The sequence below is a fragment of the Polyodon spathula genome, chromosome 20 (genome assembly GCF_017654505.1).
Source record: "Polyodon spathula isolate WHYD16114869_AA chromosome 20, ASM1765450v1, whole genome shotgun sequence".
NCBI classification, from domain to species: domain Eukaryota; kingdom Metazoa; phylum Chordata; class Actinopteri; order Acipenseriformes; family Polyodontidae; genus Polyodon; species Polyodon spathula.
This window is the reverse complement of record NC_054553.1, coordinates 18,052,790-18,079,964: the sequence shown is the minus strand read 5'-3', so window position 1 is coordinate 18,079,964 and position 27,175 is coordinate 18,052,790. Positions and strand designations below refer to the sequence as shown.

Genomic DNA, 27,175 nt, shown 5'->3' with positions numbered 1-27,175 from the left:
GACAGGCTATGGATTGGAGGCTGTCCATGCTGTGGAGAAGACCCCCCCCCCCCCCCCCCCCCCCCTCTGGGCATGCTAACCAAGTATTGTTGGGCGGCTGCAATGTCCAAAGAAGTTGTTCTGATATAGGTCTCTACGGCAGAAGACCACGTCCCGGGGATTTAATAGTGTGTTGATTAACCCCTGCTCATGTAGCTGAGGTGGCATCGCAACTCCAGAAGGAATGAAGAGATTAGGACTGAGAAGGAAACCCGGCTCTTGTAAGGAGGGTGGAGAGGTGGGAAGAGATCCAGTATCTGGAGATAATAGAACCCGAGTGATCTGAGAGCAGAGGATCTGACTGAAGAGAGCTCTTTGGCTGCGAGAAACCTGGTTAAAGCAGAGCTGGGGCAGAAAGAGGAGTGAACCTTTGACAGTGGATGAACTGACCTCTATGGAGTTGATCCGCCTTGGAGGACCTCAAGAGAAGGATGAAGTGACCACCAGGAAGCTGGGATAGGTCAGAGCGCCGTAAGCCAAGCACTGGAAAGCTGGATGGAGAAGGAACATAGAATTCCGAACAGCGAAGGAACCTGAAGAAAGCACATAGACACAGCACCTCCGTGTTGAGGTCATCCAATGGATTAAAGCAGCCGTTCCTGAGTGAGAAGATCAGAAGTCAAGGATATTGGTAGCCTGGAAGCCACTGTTGCTGAGAGAGCTCTTTCCATGCCGCGGAGAGTCAGGCAGATAGCCGTGTCGGACAGGAGCTCTGGAGCAGGAATGGACAAAAGACAGAACTGATATTGAATGCTGGAGATGTAGGATCTGAAAGATGAGGGGAGGAGGTTCAAGGAGACCTGTAGGTAGGTAATGAATGCAAGGAAGTGGTCTAGGTTGCTGACTGAATAAGAGATCCTGTTCTGGGTGCAGAATAGGAGAAATGTTGACCAGGCAGTGGAGTAGGCAGACCGGATGGAAGGAGCTAAAGCCTCAGACATGAACTGTCGTGCGGAGTGGAGAAGACTGGAGAGAGTTCAGATGAATGTCAGGTCCTTGAATGGGGGGACGAGGGTCCGCATTAGGAACCAGGCTCCGGAACTTGAGGACCAATTGCTCCTTTAATGGGGCTAACGTCACATCCAAGTACTTAGAGTAGCTTAGAGTAGCTATCCAGCATTCTTCCCTCTCTGGGATGACAGTGAAGACTTGTCTTGGTCCACTGCCAAAGCTTCTTGCACCAAGTATGACTGTTTCATGTTCAGCAGGTGTAGCTCTTGCAATCCAGTGAGAGCAGTGTGTAGCCTTTCCCAACCCTGCAGTGGTTTGCAATTCCTCCAATTAACAGTGCGGATCCGGAGCCTAGCTTTCTGTTCTGCATGTCTGTCAGAGACCTTGGAACATGACTTTTTTTTTTTTTTTTTTTTGAGCACGGAGTGGTGGATGCAGAAAACTGCAGCGGCAGTTGATGTTCTTGCTAAAGCGACTTGGTGATCTGTATTGAAGATGAGCAGCCGGAACTACACTCATTGATTGTTCCAGCAAGGAGTACCACATCCTAATGTCTAGAGGTGAGATGCCGGCCATCCTATGTGTTAGTTAATACAGGATTGATCAGCGGTTTGCTACTGTCATGTCTGCTTGGAATGGAAAAGGTGAACTCACATTCAGAGATTTGGATTTCACAATTCCAGTCATTCTCCTAATAGTGGAACACCTTAACTCATAATCAAGACAGATTCCAGTCTTGTACCACATCTCTCATCATGTATTAATGTTGTAGTGTTTTAGAGGATGTGCAGACATACTACATGGGAATTAACATTAGCCCTGACTGTGGAAATGGCTGCCATGATCTGAGTATAGAGGAAAGCTGGAGCATTGAAAGCTTTGGAGGAGGCTTTCTTGCCTCTAAATATTTTGCAGTTGAGGCGAGAGAGAGAATGCATGATATGAATGTTCTGCCTTGGAATAATGCAAATTGCGAAATTGGAGTGTCTGAGGGGAGATAACCAGTTACGTCTAGAGATTGAAAATACTTGGAAGTTGATAATGAGCTGACAAATGTACTCCAGGATTTGTTGAGTGGGAGGCTGGTTTCAGATTGACAGTGACCCGGGTGATTCCGAGGAAGGCATGATTAAGAGCATCTAAAAAATCCGCTTTTGAGAGTTAAGTGCCGTGGCCTGCTGCTTTGGCGGATTAATAGAGTCGGAAGCTGTAATGTAACAAAGTGAATCGAGGGCAATTAGGGCGTTGAGACCGGAGGAACTGCCAACCGGGGTGAAAAGATCAATGATTAGGCGCTTCCCGATATTTTGTGGGTCACTATTCTGATAAGCTAATGCTGAAGACTGGGAATGGAGTCGGGAAGGGCCTGCCATGAATTCTTTGTCCAGCTCAACTTGAATTAGAGACTCTGAGATTCTGGGTTTAAAGGAAGCAGATGGAAGGTTTTGCATGTGAATCGAATGAACTGGCAGTGTACAGGATGGGAAAATAAAATAGCACTGTGAAGCTTGTTCTAAAAAAATAAACTTGACAAACAATAACTCAGCCATTTGTTACAAGCACTCTAAATTAGAACTGTACTTGAAAATGTTCCTTTTCAGAAAACAAAATGAGCTTGGAAAATAGCTTTGTGAATCTAGCTTTGAGAATCTAGCCATCAAATATCAAAAGTAGAAACCATATAGCAGCTGGACTTGATTTCTGTCTACAGGTGTTTGAGTGGCCATTGAGAAGGCTGATGCCCAGTTGCAGTTCGGAATGTTAGCTGTGGAGACCCGGAGATGGCGGCCATGTTTGGACAGGCGAATGCCGACGAAGTAATGCAAAAGCAACAGGTTTGTCCATATCGCAGAACTGTGTATTAATTAAGCAATTGAAATGCGATGTGGTGAATGAAGGAGTTCATGTCGTAGTAATATTGTTATAAAGCATAAGGATGACTTTGGGTACTCTCCTGGTTGCTGCATTGCTGCTGTGGAGAGAACTGCCACTTGTCTTGTGATTGTGCAAGCGAATTTGTTGAAGTGCACTTGGGAGAAGAGGCAAAGTGGAAGCTGATATAAAGGTACATTTATTATTGAACAATGCCATACGCTTGCTTCTAGCCGGGATGTCAATATTGTTGTCGTGCAGTGTTTTTTTTTTTAAGTTTGATGAGGCTGGGCTTGCTGACAGGGGTGCCGGGGAGTGGGTCTGGGTGCTTGGTAGAGGTCTGTATTAAAGTAAATGGTCCATCGGTGAAAGAAGATATTGTGAAGAGAATCCGACACGGAGGTTCCTGAATCGTATGAAAACCAACACAAAAGGAAAGACAGGAGCAAGAAATAGTGCACAACTTAAATAGGGAAGAAAGAGAGATTGACAGATGGTACAGCCAGAGGGGTTCCCCGGCGTAGCACAAACCCCACCCAGAAACCGACGAGAGCACAATGCCAGTTATTGGTAGCAGCTGGGGGGACAGCTGCCGAGTCATCCCGCCCGAAAGCGGATATACCGAAAATGCGTCCGCTTCCCTTCCCCCAGCCAAATATGATCAGAAAGGACAGGACGGCATGGTTTTGGAATAACTGGCTGAGAAAGAGAGAGAGGAAAGCTGGTGGGGGCCTTTTACGGCGTTCCCTGAACTACGCAATGAGGCTACATTAAACTTGTTTTATATATATATATAGTACTGTGCAAATGTTTTAGGCAGATGTGAAAAAATGCTGTAAAGTAAGAATGCTTGCAAAAATAGACATGTTAATAGTTTATATTTATCAATTAACAAAAAGCAAAGTGAGTGAACAGAAGAAAAATCAATATTTGGTGTGATCACCCTTTGCCTTCAAAACAGCATCAATTCTTCTAGGTACACTTGCACACAGTTTTTGAAGGAACTCGGCAGGTAGGTTGGCCCAAACATCTTGGAGAAGTAACCACATCCCAGACAGACTCGATGATGTTGAGATCAGGGCTCTGCGGGGGCCATACCATCACTTCCAGGACTCCTTGTTCTTCTTTATGCTGAAGATAGTTCTTAATGACTTTCGCTGTATTTTTGGGGTCGTTGTCATGCTGCAGAATAAATTTGGGGCCAATCAGATGCCTCCCTGATGGTATTGCATGATGGATAAGTATCTGCCTGTACTTCTCAGCATTGAAGAGACCATTAATTCTGACCAAATCTCCAACTCCATTTGCAGAAATGCAGCCCCAAACTAGGAACCTCCACCATGCTTCACTGTTGCCTACAGAACAAATTGCCTTCTGCTACAGCCAAATATTTCAAATTTTGACTCATCAGTCCAGAGCACCTGCTGCCATTTTTCTACACCCCAGTTCCTGTGTTTTCGTGCATAGTTGAGTCGCTTGGCCTTGTTTCCACGTCGGAGGTATGGCTTTTTGGCCGCAAGTCTTCCATGAAGGCCACTTCTGACCAGACTTCTCCGGACAGTAGATGAGTGTACCACAGTCCCACTGTTTTCTGCCAATTCTGAGTTGATGGCACTGCAGGACATCTTCCGATTGCAAAGGGAAGTAAGCATGATGTGTCTTTCATCTGCTGCAGTAAGTTTCCTTGGCCGATCACTGCGTCTACGGTCCTCAACGTTGCCCGTTTCTTTGTGCTTCTTCAAAAGAGCTTGGACAGCACATCTGGAAACCCCTGTCTGCCTTAAAATTTCTGCCTGGGAGAGACCTTGCTGATGCAGTATAACTACCTTGTATCTTGTTGCTGTGCTCAGTCTTGCCATGGTGTATGACTTTTGACATTAAACTGTATTCAGCAACCTCACCTTGTTAGCTGAGTTTGGCTGTTCCTCACCCAGTTTTATTCCTCCTTGTGATGAGTCAAAGGGTTTTCGGTCTGTGATTCAGCCTCCCGACAGTAGATGGCATCAAACCAACTCGGGACTTCCCTTACCAAGATCTCGTGACCATGGCAAAAGTCATCTTTTGAGGGGCGGCACCTTGGTGAGGGGCGGAAGTACGAGTATGTAAATTCCAGCCACTGGAGTCAAGTGAAGGATAAGGACACGTGTCGGTTGGGGATTGGTGTTCCACTGACTACAGAGGCGGGACATTACATACTAAAGGGAACGTACTACTGTGTTCGGGGTTGGTCCGAAAGTAAAATAGGAGGAGTAACGGGTGGAGGGAGAGACTGGTTTTGTGCAGCGGGATTTTTAAAACACTAACATTTCTTTTGTCTTTTTTTTTGTTTATGTATGGGTCGCCACGAAGACAAATTAAAGACGAGTCATCACAGTTTGTTTTGGATCTCACCCCTGCACTCCTTCCCTCACACCATTTTGTTTTCGTTTGTTATTTAATCCTTTTGTTGTGTATAGAGAATAAAAATAAATTATTTTATTTCTGTACACATAAATTACTGTCTGGACATTCCATTTAATACACTCTCGCCTCACACTCCTACACAGCTGTTTCTGTTTCAGTTAATGATTGTGTTTCAACCTACATATTAAATTGATGATCATTAGCACCTGTTTGGTATAATTGTTTAATCATACACCTGACTATATGCCTACAAAATCCCTGACTTTGTGCAAGTGTACCTAGAAGAATTGATGCTGTTTTGAAGGCAAAGGGTGGTCACACCAAATATGGATTTGATTTAGATTTTTCTTCTGTTCACTCACTTTGCATTTTGTTAATTGATAAATATAAACTATTAACATGTCTATTTTTGAAAGCATTCTTACTTTACAGCATTTTTTCACACCTGCCTAAAACTTTTGCACAGTACTGTGTGTGTGTATATATATATATATATATATATATATATATATATATATATATATATATATATAGTCACAGTGGGATTTGATGAAAGTATAACCTGCAGTTTGCAGGCGTGTTGTGTTATATATACTGTCAGTACTACATGATTAGTTGAGACAAGAGGTATTTTAAATGATGAAGTCGGCCAGCTGAAAATGCTCAGGACTGTTATATTTTGGAGATTTTTTGAGTCATCATCATCATAATTCTAAGATTCTGATCTTGACCTCTGAAAAATATTGGTTTCCTGTCAGTGTAACACTCATTGTGGTCCCTATTGGTGCAAGGAAGTACGTTTTTTCGTACTGGTTGATGAGAGTAATGCTATTTGTGGACCCCTGAAGGATAGCCTATATATTTGTTAAAAGTAAAACATTAATAAATATTGAAATAAATGAATACATAAATCAATACATAGACATCTATTTATTTCTTTATTTATCTTGATATTTATTTATTTTTCACTATCATATAAACATTGACATTTAATTATGTCTGAAATAAAAATAAATACTCAACAGTTCTTGTTCATTTGTATATTAGTAAAGATTTTTGTACATAAATGTCGTCATGCTTTCAAATATTTTTACTTCAAATTTAAAAATATATTGTAATGACCCGGACAATTGCTTTGCGACAGGACTTGTCTGTTCAGTTTGTCTCATCTGTCTTTTGTGTTACATGTATTATAAGTGGAACAGGTCACACCGGGAGGTTATATATGCATGAGCCTGGGAACTGGAGAAGTCCAGCTCTGAACTTGAATGAGAAACTGTGGGTGCGACTGAGTGAGTGTGTGAGCTGTGACTGTTGAGAGTATGAAAGTGCCAAGACTAAAATGTACGGTTATTATTTTGGTGCCATGAATTCTGACTCCTGACAGGAATTCTCTGTAGTTTAAAAAAATAAATAAATAAATAAATAAAATTGAGAATTCAACACCGTGTCTCTGAGTACTACTTCCTAAACATAAAAACATTACAGTATACTAAATGAATGGATCAAGCTTATTATGATAGTTTGCAAAATCAAATGGCAGCTTTCAGTACAATCAGGATATCATTATTTACGCTATAATACTTGCAAATGTTGTGAAATGGAAGCATAAAGTTTGTGGCCTGAAAGTTAGGGCATCTGTATTGCATTGGACCCATGTCTTGGGTTCGATTCCCACACAGGTTTTATTTTACAGACTTAAAAAAAAAAAGTATTTTGTTTATGTGTAACAAACACATTTTTTATATGAAAAAATATAGTTGATATGAATGACACTTTCATTGAACATACACACTTTTGCACACATAACTTTAAGTGCATATATATATATATATATATATATATATATATATATATATATATATATATATATATATATATATATATAAGGCAGGAGTTGGACTCTTACTAGTCATACTTTCACTCCAACTTCATAACCTCTACGCTACACAGATTCACATCTTAACCCTTTGAACAGGCTAGGCTACTATTTACATAATATATTGCCTCAATATAGATTGAACAATTGTTCTATTTCCGTACTGTGTGTGTGTGTGTGTATGTGTGTGTGTGTGTGTGTGTGTGTGTGTGTGTGTGTTTGTTATAAGTGAAAAAAGAAGTGATGTCTGAAACAAAAACACATGGGAAATGTTAAGAAAATGACAAATTCTCAAAAGTGCCCAGCAATTTAAAGTGGAGGTGTCAAAAACACAAGCCAAATTTCAAGAAACCACTGGGGCAAACTGTAAAAGCGGTAAGGGCCAAGGTTGCCCCAGTTGTTTCTACTAACTTGGCTTGTGTTTTTCAGGCACAATAAAAGCGGCTTGAACTTGCATGAAAAACACAGCCAAGTTAGTATAAACAATTGGGGGTGATTTTTCTGCTAAATGCTAAGCTATCAGCATTCTACAAGAAGAGTATGGACACGCCTGTCGCCATGGCTGGAAATGAAAAAAAAATCTACTGCTGACATTTGTTAAGCCAACAAGTTATACTTTTTTCGTATTTGTGGTTGGTAGTTTATATAAATGCATAATAATTAACATACCTATTCAATTAGGTTAAGCTTGAGAATAGTGTGAGAAATAAAACATAACCCTTCCACTCCGGTGAACATTCAACCTGTTTGAGGTCTGACTGACATAATGGGACTTTTGGTACATTGTATTATACATTTCTAAACAGATGAGAATCTGACGATTATTAAGAGAATAACTTTTTCACTCTAATGAAATATAGCCTACAATTACCTAGTTTGAATGTAAAAAATATGTTTTAAAATGTACTCTAAAATTAATTTCTCTTTAGAAATGTCTCCATAAGTGTAATTTAGTGTCACCAACCTAAAAACTTTAACAATGTCAGTGGTAGCCACATCTCTCAGGAAGCAGGATCAGAAGGAATTGTAGAAATACTGTGCCTGGTTTTCATTTTGCACTAAATTGTTTGACAGGTGCGTAATGTGAAGAAGTTCGCCTTCAGATAGTTCTGTCAAATCATCAACATTTTATGTAAAAAAAAAATGTATTTTGGATTGGTAGGCATTTTTGGTTATGTAAAGCATTTCCCTATGATCTCTGGTAATACTGCAGTTTTTTTAAAAATATGCTATATATATATATATATATATATATATATATATATATATATATATATATATATATTATATATATTATTAGTGTAGGTTCACAAAGGTATATTTATAGTTTTTTATCGGTTTATTTTACATATATTAAAATAGGGATAAAATCAGTAAAAATTGTTTTTAATTGAAACATCTGTAAAAATCGGGGGGAGGTCTCAGTATACACATGTGGAATATGATGCGTGGCAGTTCTGGTTTCTGATTAATAATGTCCCTGCCATGTATGAGGAATCGAAGCCACATTTTCCCAGGTTAGCTAGTACTTTGCGAACATTTTAACAATCGCTCTGCTGACAGTAGGTATGAACATGACATCAGCACAAAACAAGGTTTATTTGCCTTGAAATCATAAAAACTAAAGAAAATTGACAGAACTGGGTGGTGCAAGCCATTGGGAGATGCGTACACAATCACACTGAACATTTCCATCAATGCATTTCATATAAGTTTAACAACTAAAGCATCACAATAATACTAAAAATATAATATCTTTGTGCAAGTATTTCAATTTAGTTTTTGACCAAGCTAGTAGTTACTACGTCCAGCAATTGCCAGAATAATCAGACTTTGATTGGCCAACATAATTAGGGGATAAATGTGTTTGTGAAATGACAGAGAACCAAGTTTGAACATTATTTAATCCTCTGATGTCTGACGTCGGCTGTATCCTAGGGTACAGTGCAGGTCTGCTTATTTCAATGTCAGAGTCAAAATAAACAGCATTTTAATCACAATATTGTGTATTTCCTAGAAAATAGTACTGGGAAAATATTGAATAGACAAAATCGGGTATAAATCAGTAAAAAATATCCTGTCATTTTTCAGTAAAATTTGGAATAAATTGCAAACACAGAACACTATACATACAGTATCAAAACAGAAACCAAGATACTGAATTGCTGCACCTCATAATAAAAGTTGATGTTAGTCATTTGGTATGCAACCAATGGTTGTTTAAAATGGCTTATAATGAGTGTCTAACATCACCGTTACATCATTGGTCATATATCTCATATTAAATCGTCCAAAATGTTTATAAACCCAAAAATACATTTACAAAATATCTCTAATCCTAGACTAATCCTAGTCTATCTGCAAAAGTGACCAGAGCAAATGATGAATAAATGAGTGGATAACATGGCCACTCACTATGGTTGCCACCTGGCCCCACAATTCCAGAACACTTTGGGATGGGACAGGGTTTTTAAATTGCCTTTAAACTGAAAGAAATAAATAAACACATGAATTGAGCACTAAACACTTGCTTAATTTATACTGCTTCTCAATTATCTGAACCATTGTGATAATACAAATCTTACAAAATAAAAAAAGCATCTTAAATAAACCCATGTAGGTTTATTCAAGATACTTTTGTATTTTGTAAAATTAGTATTTTAGTTATCAATATTTAAAAGGTGATATTTATATCCTGTTAATTAGTAACATATAGCCCTAATTTACATTGACTCCCCCAATTAAATAATAACACTGATTATGTGTTCACGCTGTCTGGTATCAGGAATAGTGAGCAGCTGCTCAGTATTCATGATTTCAGTGGAAGAAGGCGATATATTATTAGAAACTATAAAGAAACTTTAAAATATATATTTTTTGTAAATATTGATGATGGTACTTATTTATTTATTTAATTTGTTAAAAGCTATTATTGTATTGACATGCAGCCTCAAGATAATTAATCAACACAATCAATTTAGCAAAGGTTTAGCACTCAATTCACATGTTGATTTACTTCAGTTTAAAGGCAACTTCAAAATCCTGTTCTGTCTTGCAGTGTTCCGGAATTATGGGGCCAGGTGGCAGCCCTACCCCCTGCTGAGGGTTAGGTTTTTGAGACCATTGCATAAGTTTACTTGTGATCTATACCAGATTCAAACCCAGGCCTCCATAGGTGTAAGTTTAGTACAATAACCTCTGAGACTGGTCTAAATCCTCCTTTAGACTTTGTTCCAACAAGCTTTTTAACTGAGCACCAGAACTTATCCCACGCTGATAAAGATTGACTTCCATTACATTAGAGTAGATGTTGAACTTCATGCTGATTTGAACTCGGCTCTTGCCAAGATAAGCACCAACTAAGATGTAGCTTTGCAGTAAACTAATGTGATCCATCTGCATCTTCATCCATTTGTGCTGTTTTCCATCTGATGATGTAGCTATCCTTCCGTCTGGTGTTGATTGCTGAAGTGTAATGCTGGCTCCAGAGATCAGCTCATTTTGCCTCCCCAGCGCATCAGCACACACAACGGCTGTGATGCTGGCTCCGGGGATCAACCGAGTGCGGTGTCTCCAGCGCATCTGCATGAGAACCATCTGGATTGAGCTAAGTAGGTTATATCTCAGGGGTCTTCAAGTGGGCACCTTCTATCCTCAGTGTTTTGTTGACTAGCCCATGACACCTCAAGAGGGTGATTCTGACATCCCAGCATCACCCCCCTCCATCCCCCACTCAGCTCAACCCAGGTTACTTACCTGTATATCGGCGTTGCTTTCTTTCTATTGTGCTTGAGATCCCCATCCAGAATCTTTTTGTCTCAACCACAGCCAGTTGCTGCTCCTTTTGGCCACTGAACCCGACGTCTCTGAGAAACCGGGTTGTAGAGTGTGCCACAAATCCTCGACAACCCACTTCCACTGGGTAAACGCAGACTCTCCATCCTCGCTGTTCCGCTTCAGCAGCTAGTTGAGCATACCAAAGTTTCTTCCTCTCATACACCTAATCCACAGCATATTCCCATGGCACTGTTAACTCTACCAGATGAACAAGGCGTGCTGATCCGGACCACAAAAAAATGTCTGGTCAAAGGTTAGTGTTGGCAAAGTCAGCTGGAAAAATAAGCTGTTTACCAACATCTGCCAGCATCTTCCAGTCTTTAGCAGCTTCCAGATGTCCTGGGTGAGGCTTGGTTTTAACACCTTTTCTTGGTGGTTGCTCTCCTGGATGGAGGAATATTGTCTTTTGTGTGTAATGCTTTGATGGAACTAGTGGCAACTTATTGGTCAGGTTATGCTTGTCTTCCAATGCGAAGGCCAAACATCTCAGCACCTGGTCATGTAACCCATAAACCGTCCTTGGCTAAGACCCACCTTACATGTCAAAATGTGCCTTAATGTTGCAGGTGATGAACACAAAGGACATAAAGGATCCTCACCCACCCAGAGGTTTAGGTTCTGTGGTGATGGGAGAACATCATATGCTGATCTGATGAGGAAACTGATCCTGCTCTGTTCCATTGTCCACAGGTCTTGGCAGCCAATCTTCATTGTTCCACACACTCCCATCTCATCCATTATCCCTGCTTGGCCTGGGAATTGGCCTTTACACACCTGATTCTTTCCTCCTCATTGACTACCAGCTTCCTCTGTTGAGCCTGGGGTTGCCTTGTGCCATGTAGGAGGAAATGAACTGAGACCAAAACCTCTTCCCCATAACATTTCTGATTCAAAGGGCAGCCTTAACAAAAATAAATTAAATGAAATAGGAGGGAGGCTGGTGATCTTTTGATCACCTGCACCCTTTACTTGCTCAATCCTGTATGGTACTACACATCACTTAGTCCTTATCCCAAGAGCCCAGATGTCCTGACATCTGATGATGCAGCTGATGGTTCAATGACTTCACCCTTGAAAGTAATTCCTGTTCCAGACCCCTCTGATGTCTTTCTGAGGGCACTATTTGTGAATGGAGTACTGGGGGTGTTGTCCATGCTTTCAGTTCTGGTTTCTGTGTTGAATGGAACCACTTGACCAACCTCATGACAAGGAAAGGGAGCCATTCCTCTTTGACAAGCCTCATTAGCATTTGGAATATGAAGAGCCAGCTGTGCGGTGTGTGTTTTGTAAGGTGCCTTGTCATTCTCAATGCCAAAGAGGATTCTGACAGTCAGTCTCAATGATCTGCACCCTCCCCCCTTCCCCAATCACAAGACCCTTTCATGTACTGCATATAAAGCTGATGACAGTCAGAGTACATTTATATTGGCTATGTAAAATAGGTCTCACCCTCCCAGGTTCGAAAGAAATGAATGTAGTGGCAGAGATGATTATTACTTTAAAAGATAATGTATTTATGCAAGTAAAAATGAATCCCAAGCACGATAAATAACCAATCTTCAATCCTTTGTTTACCACTGCATCCTTTACATATTTACATTTTTTTCTTTGAACCAACCTAACCATCATTGTACCTCTGAAAAAACAATAAAATTTCCTGCTCCAAAAAGCCTCATTGTTTAACCCTAACCCTAAACCAGTCTTGGCCACTGCTGGGATTTCTAACAGGGACATTCTTCATAATTATCTGGGCTTTAATGACTGAATTACAGCAGGATGTCTCTCACATAGATAACTCATGAGTTTCCTATTAAACCAGTAATCATTGCTTTCTGTAACAGATGTGAAACCCTGCATTCACATTATAAAGTAAGTAGCAGGGTTCTGAAAAATATAGTGTTAAACATCTTCACGTGTTGATACAACTGTTTAAATAATGTAGCTGTCATTTTTCTTTTCATTGTTAACATCTTGACCACTTTCTACACTTATACCAGCCTGTTTCAAAGCTCTCTTCAAAATGGAAATAACGATCCATGATGTGGTACAGAACAGATAAGCCAGAGCACTGGCTGCTATGTTTTGGATTTTCTTAATCACTCTTTCTGCAGTGATTTAAAGGACAGATTTCAAACCCCAGTGCACTAGAGCAGCCATTTTGAAAATAGCTTTGAAACAGACTTTAAAATTATAAGTGTAAAAAAGTTGCCAGGATGTTAGCAATGAAAAGGTACATAATTTAAACAGTTGTAGCAACACGTGGGGTTGTGTAATGCTATATTTATCGGTACCCAGCTACTTACTTTTTAAAGACTACAATAGGACTTGTTTTAATGAGCTGCTGTTGGTGTGCATACTGTTGTATTAAAATGCACATTGTTGTATTAAAATTGGAATCCAAAGGGACTGTCAGTTTTTGTTTACTATGCTTTAGGATAAACAATGCTTTAAATATATGCAAAGGCCAGAATTACAGTGCAATAAACAGCTGCAGGTGCTGAATAATGCAATAATCATTTTTATGCTCTGGTTTTTTATTCACCCCTAAAGCATCAGCAAAATGTTTCATTTTGCAGCTACATTTTATGCAGGTGTTGGTGTGGTTTAACCGAAGATCTCTTGCTTGTTAAGGTCAGGATTTTCAATTGTAGCTCCTCTGTGACCTCCAGGTACCTCAGAGATGCTCAATAGCTGCAATAACTTTGGAGATCAATGACTTTCACTGAAATAATCCTCGTCTTTGTTCAGTGTGCTTCAAGCTTTTTTGTTATGGCAAGAACTTGTTCCCTGATTTTGTGTCTCACTGTGTTCTACCTTTTAAAATACATATTGTAATGCTACAATACACATGAGAAAACTAATGTAGACCGTTTATCTAGTAAAAAAAAAAAAAAAAAAAAAAAAAACATATATTTATCTGTACTTTATCATGCTTGGCAGTGCTTTACTACAGTAAACCAGATTGAAGGAATAGCAGTGCATGGGCTACACTGGCAATGCTACAGTTTCATGCAGACCACAATTTACTGAAAAGGTTATGGCTCTTAAATCCCCCTCAAACCCACTCCACCAAAGGTTCACTAATAAGATGTCTCTCACTAAAGGCTGAAATGGTAGGCACATTTACCAGCCTGTTCTAGAAAACATTTTCAAAACATTCCAGCTGCCACTCTACCCACTGAAGCTTGAGCTCCTTTGCTCTCCAATGTGTATATTACCTTGTGTGACGGAGCCTGAACCTGTGCATTGCCTCGGGATGGACCTCACCCCTGGAGAAGAGATCCTGGCAGTCTGCTGACCTGAACCAGAAGCAAAAGCACAGGTGTGAGAGTGTGCACTTGCAGCTGCTCCGAGCCCTCCTCTCCCTGCAGGGAGGCAGAGCAAGCGAGGGCAGGAGAGGAGAGAGGCAGACACAGACACTGACATTTACACACACTCAAACTTCTGCAACAAAAGAATTGGAATTTCTCAACACTTGACCAATTATTTAACCCTGTGCCTGACCACAGCAGTGCAGTAATGGTTTATGGTCCTATTATATAATAATAATAATAATAATAATAATAATAATAATAATAATAATAATAATAATAATAATAATAATAATAATAATAATAATAATTGTTATTGTTATTTGAATAATTAAATAAAGTGTAAATAACTTTTTTACTAGGGTTTCTTTTTTTGTTTAATAATGTGTTCTTGGTGTAGTGATAGCATTCACATTAGCTGAAGTTTCTCATTTAAGCTAATAAGGCAACAACCTTCCCAGACAGTGAAAACTGTAAACCTGCAGGGGACACCGAAGCTGGTATTCATGAATGGTTTAGTCACGTGCTCCACCAGTATGTGACTACACACACAAATCTCTCCCAAGTTCAACTGCAAGATAACTAGGATTTCATATTTTCTTGTACCCTCTATGGAAGAACAGTATCAGGAAGAACACTGGCTGGTCCCTGAAAACCCCCTAATATTTTATTGAATAGTGGAAGAATCTCAAGGAAACAGACATTGAAAACAAACCATTCCCAGTCACCTTGTCACACTTCTCTAACCAGAGCATTGGCACAACCTCAATCTCACCCCCTTGCCCCCAACACTCAAACCTACCTACCTCCCCACCTACCCTACCCAGCAGTTCCTGGAAGACATTTCATTAGAACAGTTAGAAAATTGAGTAGGGAAAGGATCTTAAAATGCTTTTTTTAAAAAAAAAGAACAATAGTATTCTGATGCAACCGAGTTCAAGATCCTTCAGTGGAGTGGTGCATTAATCAAAAAAAAAAAAAGAAGAAGTTATGAATAGCTACTCCACACCCTTGTGTTTCTTATTCTTTCCTTAAATGTCTCTGGCCATTGGTCAGCATTGACATGAATCTTAGCAAGAGTCCCTCCCTGTGCGTGGACTGCAGCATTCCATTTTCTCATCGCCCTTGATAGCTGTTACAGCCTCCCCCTGGGCTGAATATCTTCTTTATTTAATAAGCTTGATGGGTAAATGCAGAGAAATAAAGAAGCACAGATGGGCGGTAGTTATCCATCGAAAACCCATCCAAAACTAGGCAGCCAAAATGTATGCTTGGGTAACCTGCTCACTCAAACCTCTGATTCCAGGCTTGATATTCTACTCCAGGGTTTTGGCACATATGGATTGTTCACGCTTCTGGAAGTTAGAACCTGCCTCCTGTCTCTGTCTTTGAGCGCAGCGGCAGCAAGGTGGGGATCCCCCCGAACTCTGCCACCCACATACCCACCATCCTCATAAAAATATGACCGGTCGGAGCTCCTGGGCAGCAGCGTGAGCTCCTCGGGACAGGGCCCCATGCAGGGGAAGAGGTTACAAACCTCCTTGGAGTGCTCGTAGAACTGCGCAGGACTCTGAGCCATCGGGCCTACGTACACCGGCAGGTCTGTGTAGGAGTTCAGATAGGTGGAGTAGTGTCTGTGCACCACAGTGGAGGAGCGCCTTAGAGCTGCTGCGTTCTGCAGGACAGCCTCGCGGTATGAGGGCAGTCGCGTGGACTGTGAATGCCTCAGCTTCGGCTCTCTGTATGGATGGCCCTGGCTGGGCTCTAGGTAGCACAGACTGCTCCCCGGCACCCTGTACACCTTTGGGCTGGGCTTGGGGTTCACCACCACTCGGGGGAACAAATCTGGCACATCCATCCTGGCCTTCTCTTCCAGGGGCTGCAGCTTCTCATGCTGCCCCCATGTGGCCTTGCTGAAGGAAGCCCTGCGTTGGAGCTTCTCCTTCCCCAGCAGAGGGACATCCTCTTGCTCTGGCTCCACATAGGCCTTTATGCAGGAATTGCAGTTGGCATTGGCCCTCGGGTAGTGGCTGTTGATGCAGGACACCTTGTGGACATGGTTCTCCATGAGGTGGTTGGCCCGGAGCTCTGTAAAGCACCTTATGGGCTCTTCTGGCTCAGGTCTCCTTCTTATCTCTGGGGTTTCCACCATGAGACTCTGGGGCCTTTTTTTTCTCACCATGCCATCCGGGTACAGCTTCCTACAAACAGGGTCTTTGTGCTTCACATAAATGTCTGGGACCTGCAGCTCGTGATAAGGGACAAACGGAGAGCGGGGATGCCTGTGGTGGTTCTCCATGTACAGCCTGTTCCCGTGGTGAGGGTTTGTGACAGGGGGAGGATCCCTCGTGGCTACCTGAGGGCTGCTGAGGCTGGAGATGGGAAGGGTCCTATCGTTCAGCTGGATCCCTCTGGAAGGCAGGGTGTAGCGGATAGGGGTCGGGCGCGCCACATGCCTCTGCTTCTCCAGGAGTGGTAGGCTGGGGTTCTCTGCAGAATGTACGGTCAGTGTGGGCGTCAGGGCTCTCTGTGAGAATGGAGTGTGGTTATCAGTGATGCTGGATATGTTAGGGAGTCGGTGTGTGCAGACAGCCATGTCAGAGGTGACCACCTGGGGCACTCTAGTTGCAATGCCCCCCTTGAAGTTCTCACTCCTCCTGCTCCAGTTCTCGATGGTCTTGGTGGCATTCTCCAGGGAGTTCTCCATCTTGGCAGAGGAGACGATGTCCTTGGCAGTCTGCAGCATCTTCAGCATGTTGGCCTGGGTGTAGTTAGTGGTTACGTCTGGATTCTGGATATTGAGAGGACCGTCCACATCTTCCACTCCATTGAAGCAGCTGTAAATACCCTGAAGAGGAACAGGAAGAGGTTAAGAGGTTAAAGACATTACAATCCCAGGAAATAACTAAAATACAAGTCGATTTGTATTTTTATGGGTATTTTTGCTAGCTTTTACAAGCAAGATATAGATTTTTTTTTAGATCTTTAATATACAATATTTTAAAATACAAGCATTTTCAGCTTTTGGGATAGTGATTTCAATGTAGTTACTTCTCCTCTTGGTACATGTCTGACAACTAATAAGATACTGATGTTTTTGTAATCACAGCAGTTGTATACTTGACTCTTGTTACTTTTATTCCCATAGATTTTTGTCTATGTGTAAGCTGCATTGTAAAAGATGGGAACTCTTCTTACCCTGCTGATTGCCAGGAGGAAGTCGAGGCGGTCGGACTTGCTCACAGAGTGTCTCAGTTTCCAGTAGAGGAGATGCTCCCAGGCGAACACCAGCAGGCTCAGCCCCATGGCCACTAGCAGCATGTAGAAGACGCCTGCCATGTTGTCAATGTCCAGCTTGCTGCTCATCACCTCGTTCTTCTCGTTCTGGCAGATTCCTGTCAGCCACACTGTCTGCAGCTTCTGGGTGTCCCCTGAAGGAGGGAAACCAACGTCTATTCATACAGGATCGAAACCCATTGACTTCAAGGATTTATTCTACAATGCTGTAAAAAGATGGCCGGGTCAATTTGAATGATTTTAAGACTGCTGCCCTAAAATGAAACCTTCTCTATTGCAGACCTAATTCCGCTATTTATGTACAGAGATGTTTCTAAAGTGGTTTGTAGAATTAATATAGATATTAGCATGGAATGATATTAAATAATTAAAATTGAACCTTACAACAGCATAACTAGTCATTTTATAACATTCCAGATAACAACAATCAGAGACATCTTACGGAATACATTTATTCGCACTGCTGGTTTATGAATTTAACTGGAATGGTATTAAAAATACAAGAATACAAGTAAGGGATACACAAACATGTGAGATACTTACTGTATGGGCACTAGTTCTAGTTTTTAGACCAACCTCAGAATATCTTCAGGACACTTATTAAAAAGCAAATGGACTCCAGCTGGGCTGCCTATTAGGAGTCACAGTTATCAAATTCTGCAAGAAGAGCCGATGGGACAGGGTGCTTTATGTTGCTCTGGCTAAAGTACTCTAGAACTGCAAAAGAAACAGTCTGATTTACCATCTCCCAGAAACTGCAGTAGGGCTAGGTCTACAGAGCGCTTCCACTTGGATTCCTTCTGTAGAGCGATGCCGTAGCCCGTGGTAGCAAACACCTTCCCGCTACCAATTGTCACCAGCTTACAGCCTTCATCCTTCCCAGCCATGTAGTTCAGCACAGCCGCGTCATAAATAAAGGCGTCCAGCCTCCTATACAATCCAACAGAGTGACAAAATGGTAGGAGGTGGGCATTTCTCAAACAGCAATGCAATTACCCCTGTCATCACTATTAATGTACCAGTACTTAAATGACTTGATAAAAACATCAAAATGTCTTTCTAAGACTGTCTAAGTTTCTTTTTAGTCCTTCTATATATCTTCTAAATGAGTGTTTAAAGTTATGGGTCATCATTATTGGGTAAGAGAATGACACTGTTAAGTACTCTCACACAAATAAAAAAATGAAAGACATTTTAAAGAAACCCCAGTAGGACCAATAGCCAACCATAGCATTGCCAACAATGGCAGGCAATGGGTTTGGGGCAAATACTGCCCAGTATAGTGATCCTGGTATGGTTGAACACGGTCTGTCTGATACTGACACACATGTACCATGGTTCCATGTTGTATTTGTGTTCATGCCATTCTAATACCTTTATGTTGTCAAAATATGCAAGTGTTCCCACTGATAGTGGAAACATTCTACCATTGCCAGTCTCATGCCCCCAAGACAGTACCATTGCATTCCTACTCTAGGTCTTTTAGTGAGTGTTGGATTTGTACACTTCAACATGAATATTACACTGTATCCTGTAAAACGCTTTGTGATGTTGGTCCACTATTAAAGGTGCTACATAAAATAAAGATTGATTGATTGGTTGATTGATATTATCAGATTGTAGTCCAGTTTAATTATTAATCCTAAGCAATAAAGGTATTTTTTTTTATGAGAAGCCTTTGTCAATGTCTTTTGTGGTATGAACTACATGTCCTTAGCTATACTTACAAGCACTTGGTACAGGCCTCGTACGTCTTGTACAGTTGCTCTTATTCTGTTATGATTCATGTAAATTGCAAAATAAACATCCTACAGCCCAGCACAGAGAACATTGTGAAGCAGAGGGGTTTAGAGTGTGTGTTACCCTGTCTTGAGGCTGTTAAGAGCATCCTCAACCCCACGCTGATTGTATTTGATCATGTGGGAGTGCATGTCCGGGTAGTTGCTGCGGATGTTCCTCTCCGTGCTGCCGTTGGGCACCGTGCCGAAGCGGAATGGTGGGTAATGCTCCTGGGGCTTCTGGAACTGCAATATCAGGGAAGGAGGGAGGGTACAGTAGAACTTTCATTTCTAATATACTTGTAATTTAAATTGGGTTGCAATGTACTAGGAAACATCTTATAAGTTACATCCCCACTGGAACCTATTAGCAGTAGCTACACTTATAATTTCACTGAAATTGTAGATCTAGCACTCAGAAAGTCAATGACAAAGAATTCTAAATGCTTATCTACATCAGAATCAATATAAACAGATTACATGTGTTAATAGGTATCCCGTCAATTTGTCACACACTTTTCATCACCAACAATTAGTCATCAGCGACAATTCATCAAGGACAATAACTTGCCAATTAAGGCCACAATATATCATAAAAGCTGTGCTAAAAACAAATAGCTATAAAAAATCATAAATAACAGATACAGTACGTATTCACTTACATATTACATAAATAAAACCAATACTAACTTTTACTAGTTCATGCCACCCAACTAACAAACAAACAAGCCAAAAAACAAAACAAAAATAAACTTTATTTTAACACTAGATGTGACAAAATTTAGAAATACCTACAAGCGCCGCACCGGTCATTTTCTCCTGTAGCGTTATAAACAGCTGCGATATGATAATGTGATGAACTGTCCATGATGAGTTGTCGCTGGCGATGAATTGTATCTAGTGATGAACTGCTGGTAATGAATTGTTGGTGATAAATTGTTCGTGATGAATTGTTGATGATAAATTGTCATAGACTCATGTTAATATCAGCATCTGCTTTATATGTCTATGTCATTATTTATAATATGTTTCCAAGTGCTCAATGGCTACCTCTTATCAATTTGAGCACATACTTTCTCTTGCACTATATGACACACCTGACAGACCTGACTAGTAGGCTTGACAAAGCAGTGTGCTTGAAAAAATACACTCTCAGTTTGATTAGAGGTAGACACCAAACACTTATAAGCATACTGTACAGTGAAAGCTGAGTTAAACATTGGTAAACAAGGTAAAACATATACAGTAGCATACACATGGGAAAGTTAAAAATCGCTGTACAAATTTATCATGATAAACTTATCAGAGCTGAACCTAATGATGTCAATATTTTAATTAATAAAAAAATAGAATGCCATAATAAATTGCTCTTTTTTAAACTAATAATACAAGACATTTTATTCCTGGGGTTCCTACCTTCTTGTCGCTTAGTCCGGACACGGTATCAACGTACTGCTCCTGGATCATGAAGGCCGCCAGGTTTGCAGTGTAGCTGGCCAGGAAGATGACAGCAAAGAAGGCCCACACCAGCACCATGATCTTGCTGGTGGTGCCCTTAGGGTTCTCGATGGGGACTGAGTTGTTGAACACCAGTGCCCAGAGCAGCCAGACAGACTTACCAATGGTGAAGGTGGGGCCTCCTGGGTCTGGTGGAGAGGAGAGGAGATGGGGCGAGTGAGATTGAGCCTGGGGCAGAGGAGAAGGGGGACTAGAAGTGGGCTACTTCTCATCCTGTGTTACAAGTAATATAACCCCATCTGAGCCTGACTCAAAATATGGAAGTACGAAGAGGACCTGTCTTGGTAACATTCTTTAAACTTAGTGTATTTGCAGTGGAATTTTCCATGAACATGGAAACACCCCTGAATCCTTTCACCTGGAAGTAAACCTAAAGCAAGGTGTCAGGATAAGTAGGCTCATTGTAAAAATACAGTCTGCAAAGCAATAAGAGATTCCAACCCTTACCCTTTGCACTGATGAGGTTGCGATTGTACCCGATGGGGCTGAAGTACTCAAAGATGAACACTGTGACTGCGACGACAGAGAGACACATCACGAACATCATCACCCACACTGCAGGGCTGTATGGCTCTGAGGAAACAAACACACACTCACTGTCACATCACAAACACCGTCACCCACACTGCAGGGCTATATGGCTCTGAGGAAACAAACCCACACTCACTGTCACATCACAAACACCGTCACCCATACCGCAGGGCTGTGCGGCTCTGAGGAAACAAACACACTCACTGTCACATCACAAACACTATCACCCACACTGCAGGGCTGTATGGCTTGTGGGATCTTTAACATCTACATTGAAAGATAACAGGTAGAGGCCCTCCTATCAAGGGACAGATCTAAAGCTGTTTTATTATAAAAATATACATGTCATTTATTTTATTATGTGCATAAATTAAGTGTTTTTATGAAACCTTGTGAGTCTTAACACTTAACTGGTTTATCCTGGGTATCATTCACAAAGGAAGGGGAAGAAAACAGGCCCAATTCCAGAGTGTTATAATTAACCAGCCACAACCTCATCCTGCTGAATGCACAGCTCTCTTACCTAGGAAAGCGGATGGAGAGACAGTGCCATTGCTCCGGGCCACCATCACGCTGATCCCGGTCTCCACGAAGGGCACGGAGAAATCGATGATCTCCGAGCGCTCCTCATTTATGGTGAGGGAGCCAATAGCCATGTCGGCACGCTTGTAGTACACCTGAGGAGAGACACACGCCACACCGTCACATTCCAGGAGCTCAAGAAGGAGTACTGTTCATCACGGGGTACCGGGGATGTGAGTACATTCCAGTATGGAATTACTGCTTTAGATAGACAGCTTTGGTCTACTTCATTTGTTATAATTTGTGGAAAAATAAAAAAACAGAAATGTAATGAATTTCATGAATTTGTTTTTAACTTCATGGTCTTATAATTGTTATTGTGTCATGTTTATCCTCTGTGATTGTTCTCCCAGAAAACTTAATCTAGAGCTTGCTATTGTCTTTTTGGTGCAGTATTTATTGTGTAATTATTTTTGAAGTAAATGCCAGAGCACTGAACAGGTAAATAAGAACATAAGAACATAAGAAAGTTTACAAACGAGAGGAGGCCATTCGGCCCATCTTGTTAGTTTGGTTGTTAGTAGCTTATTGATCCCAGAATCTCATCAAGCAGCTTCTTGAAGGATCCCAGGGTGTCAGCTTCAATAACATTATTGGGGAGTTGATTCCAGACCCTCATGATTCTCTGTGTAAAAAAATGCCTCCTATCTTCTGTTCTGAATGCCCCTTTGTTTAATCTCCATTTGTGACCCCTGGTCCTTGTTTCTTTTTTCAGGTCGAAAAAGTCCCTTGAGTCAACATTGCCAATACCTTTTAGAATTTTGAATGTTGGAATTAGGTCGCCTCTTAGTCTTCTTTGTTCAAGACTGATCAGATTCAATTCTTTTAGCCTGTCTGCATATGACATGCCTTTTAAACCCAGAATAATTCTGATTGCTCTTCTTTGCACTTTTTCTAGAGCAGCAATATCTTTTTTATAGCGAGGTGACCAGAACTGAACACAATACTCAAGATGAGGTCTTACTAATGCATTGTACAGTTTTAACATTACTTCCCTTGATTTAAATTCAACACTTTTCACAATGTAGCCGAGAATCTTCTTGGCCTTTTTTATAGCTTCCCCACATTGTCTAGATGAAGACATTTCTGAGTCAACAAAAACTCCTAGGTCTTTTTCATAGATTCCTTCTCCAATTTCAGTATCTGCCATATGATATTTGTACTGCACATTTTTATTTCCTGCGTGCAGTTCCTTACACTTTTCTCTATTAAATGTCATTTGCCATGTGTCTGCCCAGTTCTGAATCTTGTCCAGATCATTTTGAATGACCTTTGTTGCTGCAACAGTGTTTGCCACTCCTCCTACTTTTGTGTCATCTGCAAATGTAACAAGTTTGCTTACTATACCAGAATCTAAATCATTAATGTAGATTAGGAATAGCAGAGGACCTAATACTGATCCCTATGTTACTCCATTGGTTACCACACTCCATTCTGAGGTTTCTCCTCTAATCAGTACTTTCTGTTTTCTATATGTTAACCACTCCCTAATCCATGTACATGTGTTTCCTTGAATCCCTACTGCGTTCAGTTTGAGAATTAATCTTTTGTGCGGGACTTTTTCAAAAGCTTTCTGGAAATCTAAATAAACCATGTCATATGCTTTGCAATTATCCATTATTGATGTTGCATCCTCAAAAAAATCAAGCAAGTTAGTTAGACACGATCTCCCTTTCCTAAAACCATGTTGACTGTCTCCCAGGACCTTGTTACCATATAGGTAATTTTCTATTTTGGATCTTGTTATAGTTTCCATAAGTTTGCATATAATAGCAGTCAGGCTTACTGGTCTGTAGTTACCTGGTTCAGTTTTGTTTCCCTTTTTGTGGATCGGTATTACGTTTGCAATTTTCCAGTCTGTCGGTACCACCCCTGTGTCAAGAGACTGCTGCATGATCTTGGTTAGCGGTTTGTTAATAACTTCTTTCATTTCTTTGAGTACTATTGGGAGGATCTCATCTGTCCCAGGGGATTTGTTTATTTTAAGAGCTCCTAGTCCCTTTAACACTTCTGCCTCGGTTATGCTAATTATAACCACAATCTAACACAGGTACTGAATGAGAATAAGACTGATGATATTATTTTATATTTTAAAATATTATGTGGGTTCAAGGTCTATCAGACTAGATGTGCACAAACACATTATTTTGATTATTTGAGCTCACCACAGCAAGCAAGAGCTGACACCTAAGGGAAGGGCAATGGCGTTGATTGGTTAATTCAGCATTGTCATAGAAACAATCAAACAGATGATCTGTGCTGATTGCGGCTATATAAAGCTTGTCTTAGCCTCTGTGGTGAGCAGCAGTCAGAACCAACTAAAGCAGCTATTTCTTTCATTGATTTGCTGCTCTATATCCCTTTGCAGTCCATTTATTCAGCTCATCAGGCACGTCAGGTCCAATTTATTTTCACACTCTGTTTATTTTACATGCGCTGTTTATTTATTTATTTTTGCTGAGTAAAACAGGTTTAAAAGACAGTGCATGGCAAAAGGACATCAGTACTACATCTCCAGCCAAGCCTCACCCCTTGTTCGCTGTATTTTTCACATACATCTTTATAGACGTGCATGCTGATAAATCCTCTCATGATACTGATAAATCCTCTCACTCGTTTTATCACCAAACTTCTCAATAATGCGATCTGTTGTATTTTACTCTGCAGTTGCATAACGTTGTCACCTGCACACCACACATGAAATTGTTACAGTGTATATCAACACGTGTAGCCACGTGTCAGTTAGAGTATAAAAGGAAAGGTGTGTGCGGGCTTTGGGGTTCTTGGGGTTCTGTTTTCTGTGTTCTGTTCTGTGTGTAACTGTGACTGAATAAACGATATTCGATTTTGTACAGTTCTCCTTGTCTGGGCTCACTTATTTTTTTACCCAAAATACATAACACGATCCAAGTCATTACTTTATTGCTATAACATCTCAAAAACCTCTGCAAATGTCTGTGATATTCTATGAGTGCTGGATGCGGAAGCAGCTATCTTGTTTGCTTATGGCTGTGTTAGGTCTGTGGTGCAGGGGATATGTGCATAGGACGCACACGCATAAAGCTTGTCTTAGCCTCTGTGGAGAGCAGCAGTCAGAATCAACTAAAGCAGCTGTTTCTTTTATTGACTGATGCTCTATAAAGTGTAACATGGCCGGCGCTCAAGGTCGTTCGTTGCCCCTTTTAAATCAGACCCAACACACAGAAATTGATTTTTATCCGCTGAAGCACTATTTTTTTAATACACAAAAATGAAATAAAACAAAACAAAATCATAACTCATTGTTGGAGCACTGACTACACAGGCAGGTTCTTGACTAGCTCACAGGATGGCTAAGCCGTTTACCTGTCAACAGAACAAAAATAAACCACACAGGTTTAACACAGCACTTACTTTTTTATATTACTGCCTGGTAACAGAGCACACTTTCTGCTTCCTACTACTCAGCAGCCCTGAGCAGATGACTGTAATGACTCCCCAGTAATGTTGTTGAAGCTGACACTCTGGGATCCTTCAAGAAGCTGATTGATGAGATTCTGGGATCAATAAGCTACTAACAACCAAATGAGCAAGATGGGCCGAATGGCCTCCTCTCGTTATTAAAACTTTCTTATGTTCTTATGTTCTTATGTTTTCTTTAAATATTCTGCACCTGGCTCTAATATACAATATTAGCCAGGTGCAGGTGGTTATTAAACAATACAAAAATTATCAAATGTCATTAAACAATAAACAAACAATTAAACAAATATGTTAAAGGTAGGGAGGATTTTAACCACCTCCCTGCCTTATCACAAAAGCTTGTGCTGCTCTATAACGCTTGTTTTAGCCTATGTGGAGAGCAGCAGTCAGAACCAACTAAAGCAGCTGTTTTTTTATTGTTTCAGTTGGGCTGGGAAATTAGCCCAATGCACACCTGGGTATCAGGGGAGCTTGTGATGCAGTTATGGCCTGTCAATGTGTTTTCATCTCTATATTATCAATGGATAGAATGCCTCAGGAGCCTGTGATGTAGTAATGGCATGTCAATGGGTTTTCATCTCTGTGTTATCAATGGATAGAATGCCTCAGGAGCCTGTGATGAATGGCCTGTCAATGGGTTTTCATCAAGTGCTGTCATTTACTAAGAAACAGCTTCCATATATTAGAGTGTGGCCAACAGTACCATGTCCCTGAAGAATAACAATAGGTTCAGCCAGCATGTAGAATAAATCAAATAAAACACAGTGTGTGTAACCGGATATGAGTCCATATGAAATATATGAAATTACAGTGACTCTCAAAAGTATTCACCCCCCTTGGACTTTTCCACATTTTATTGTGTTACAACATGGAATCAAAATGGATTTAATTAGGAGTTATTGCCACTGATCAACACAAAAAGTCCATAATGTCAAAGTGAAAAATAAAATCTACAAATTGTTCTGAATTAATTACAAATATAAAACAGAAAATAATTGATTGCATTAGTATTCACTCTCTTTGCTATGACACATCTAAATAAGCTCTAGTGCAACCAATTGTCTCCTTAGAAGTCACATAATTAGTTGAATGAAGTCCACCTTTGTGCAATTAATGTGCTTCACATGATTTCAGGTTAAATACACCTGTCTCTGGGAGGTCCCACAGTTGGTTAGCACATTTCCTAACAAAATCTACATCATGAAGACTTTTAAAGCAAATCCGGAATAACGTTCTTCAAAAGCACCAATCAGAAGTGGGATATAAGAACATTTCCAAGGTATTGAATATCCCCCGGAGCATAGTAAAGTCCATTATTAAGAAATGGAGAGAATATGGCACAACTGTGAATCTGTTTAGAACAGGCTGTCCTCAAAAACTGAGTATCCGGGTGAGAAGGGCACTAGTCAGGGAGGCCACCAAGAGGTCTTCCATGGCTGAGCTTATGGCAACAATAGCCCGCGTGCTTCACAAAACTGACCTTTATGGGAAAGTGGCAAAAAGAAAACCATTGTTCAAAAAAACTCACATCAAATCTCAGCTAGAGTTTGCCAGAAGGCATGTGGGAGACTCAAGGACCAAGTGAAAGAAGATTCTATGGTCAAAATAGAGCTTTTTGTCCTCAACGCTAAGCGCTATGTTTGGCGCAAGCCTAACACCGCACATCATCCTGAGAACAGCATCCCTACTGTGAAGCATGGTGGTGGCAGCATCAT

At 40.7% G+C, this 27,175-nt stretch overlaps 1 protein-coding gene across 1 annotated transcript in view; it reads right to left on the bottom strand.

Moving 5' to 3' along the window:
• Positions 1–14,659: 14,659 nt before the first annotated feature.
• The window catches only part of grin2cb (glutamate receptor, ionotropic, N-methyl D-aspartate 2Cb), a 100,822-nt gene continuing 88,306 nt past the window's right edge, over positions 14,660–27,175 (bottom strand). Inside the window, exons 6-12 of the mRNA XM_041219752.1 lie at positions 21,940–22,093; positions 21,333–21,458; positions 20,784–21,013; positions 19,453–19,613; positions 18,332–18,519; positions 17,491–17,723; positions 14,660–17,140 (exon numbers count right to left, since the gene is read on the bottom strand). Of these exons, the coding sequence (XP_041075686.1) occupies positions 15,581–17,140; positions 17,491–17,723; positions 18,332–18,519; positions 19,453–19,613; positions 20,784–21,013; positions 21,333–21,458; positions 21,940–22,093 (2,652 nt within the window). The 3' untranslated portion in view covers positions 14,660–15,580. The remainder of the gene's footprint in view (positions 17,141–17,490; positions 17,724–18,331; positions 18,520–19,452; positions 19,614–20,783; positions 21,014–21,332; positions 21,459–21,939; positions 22,094–27,175) is intronic.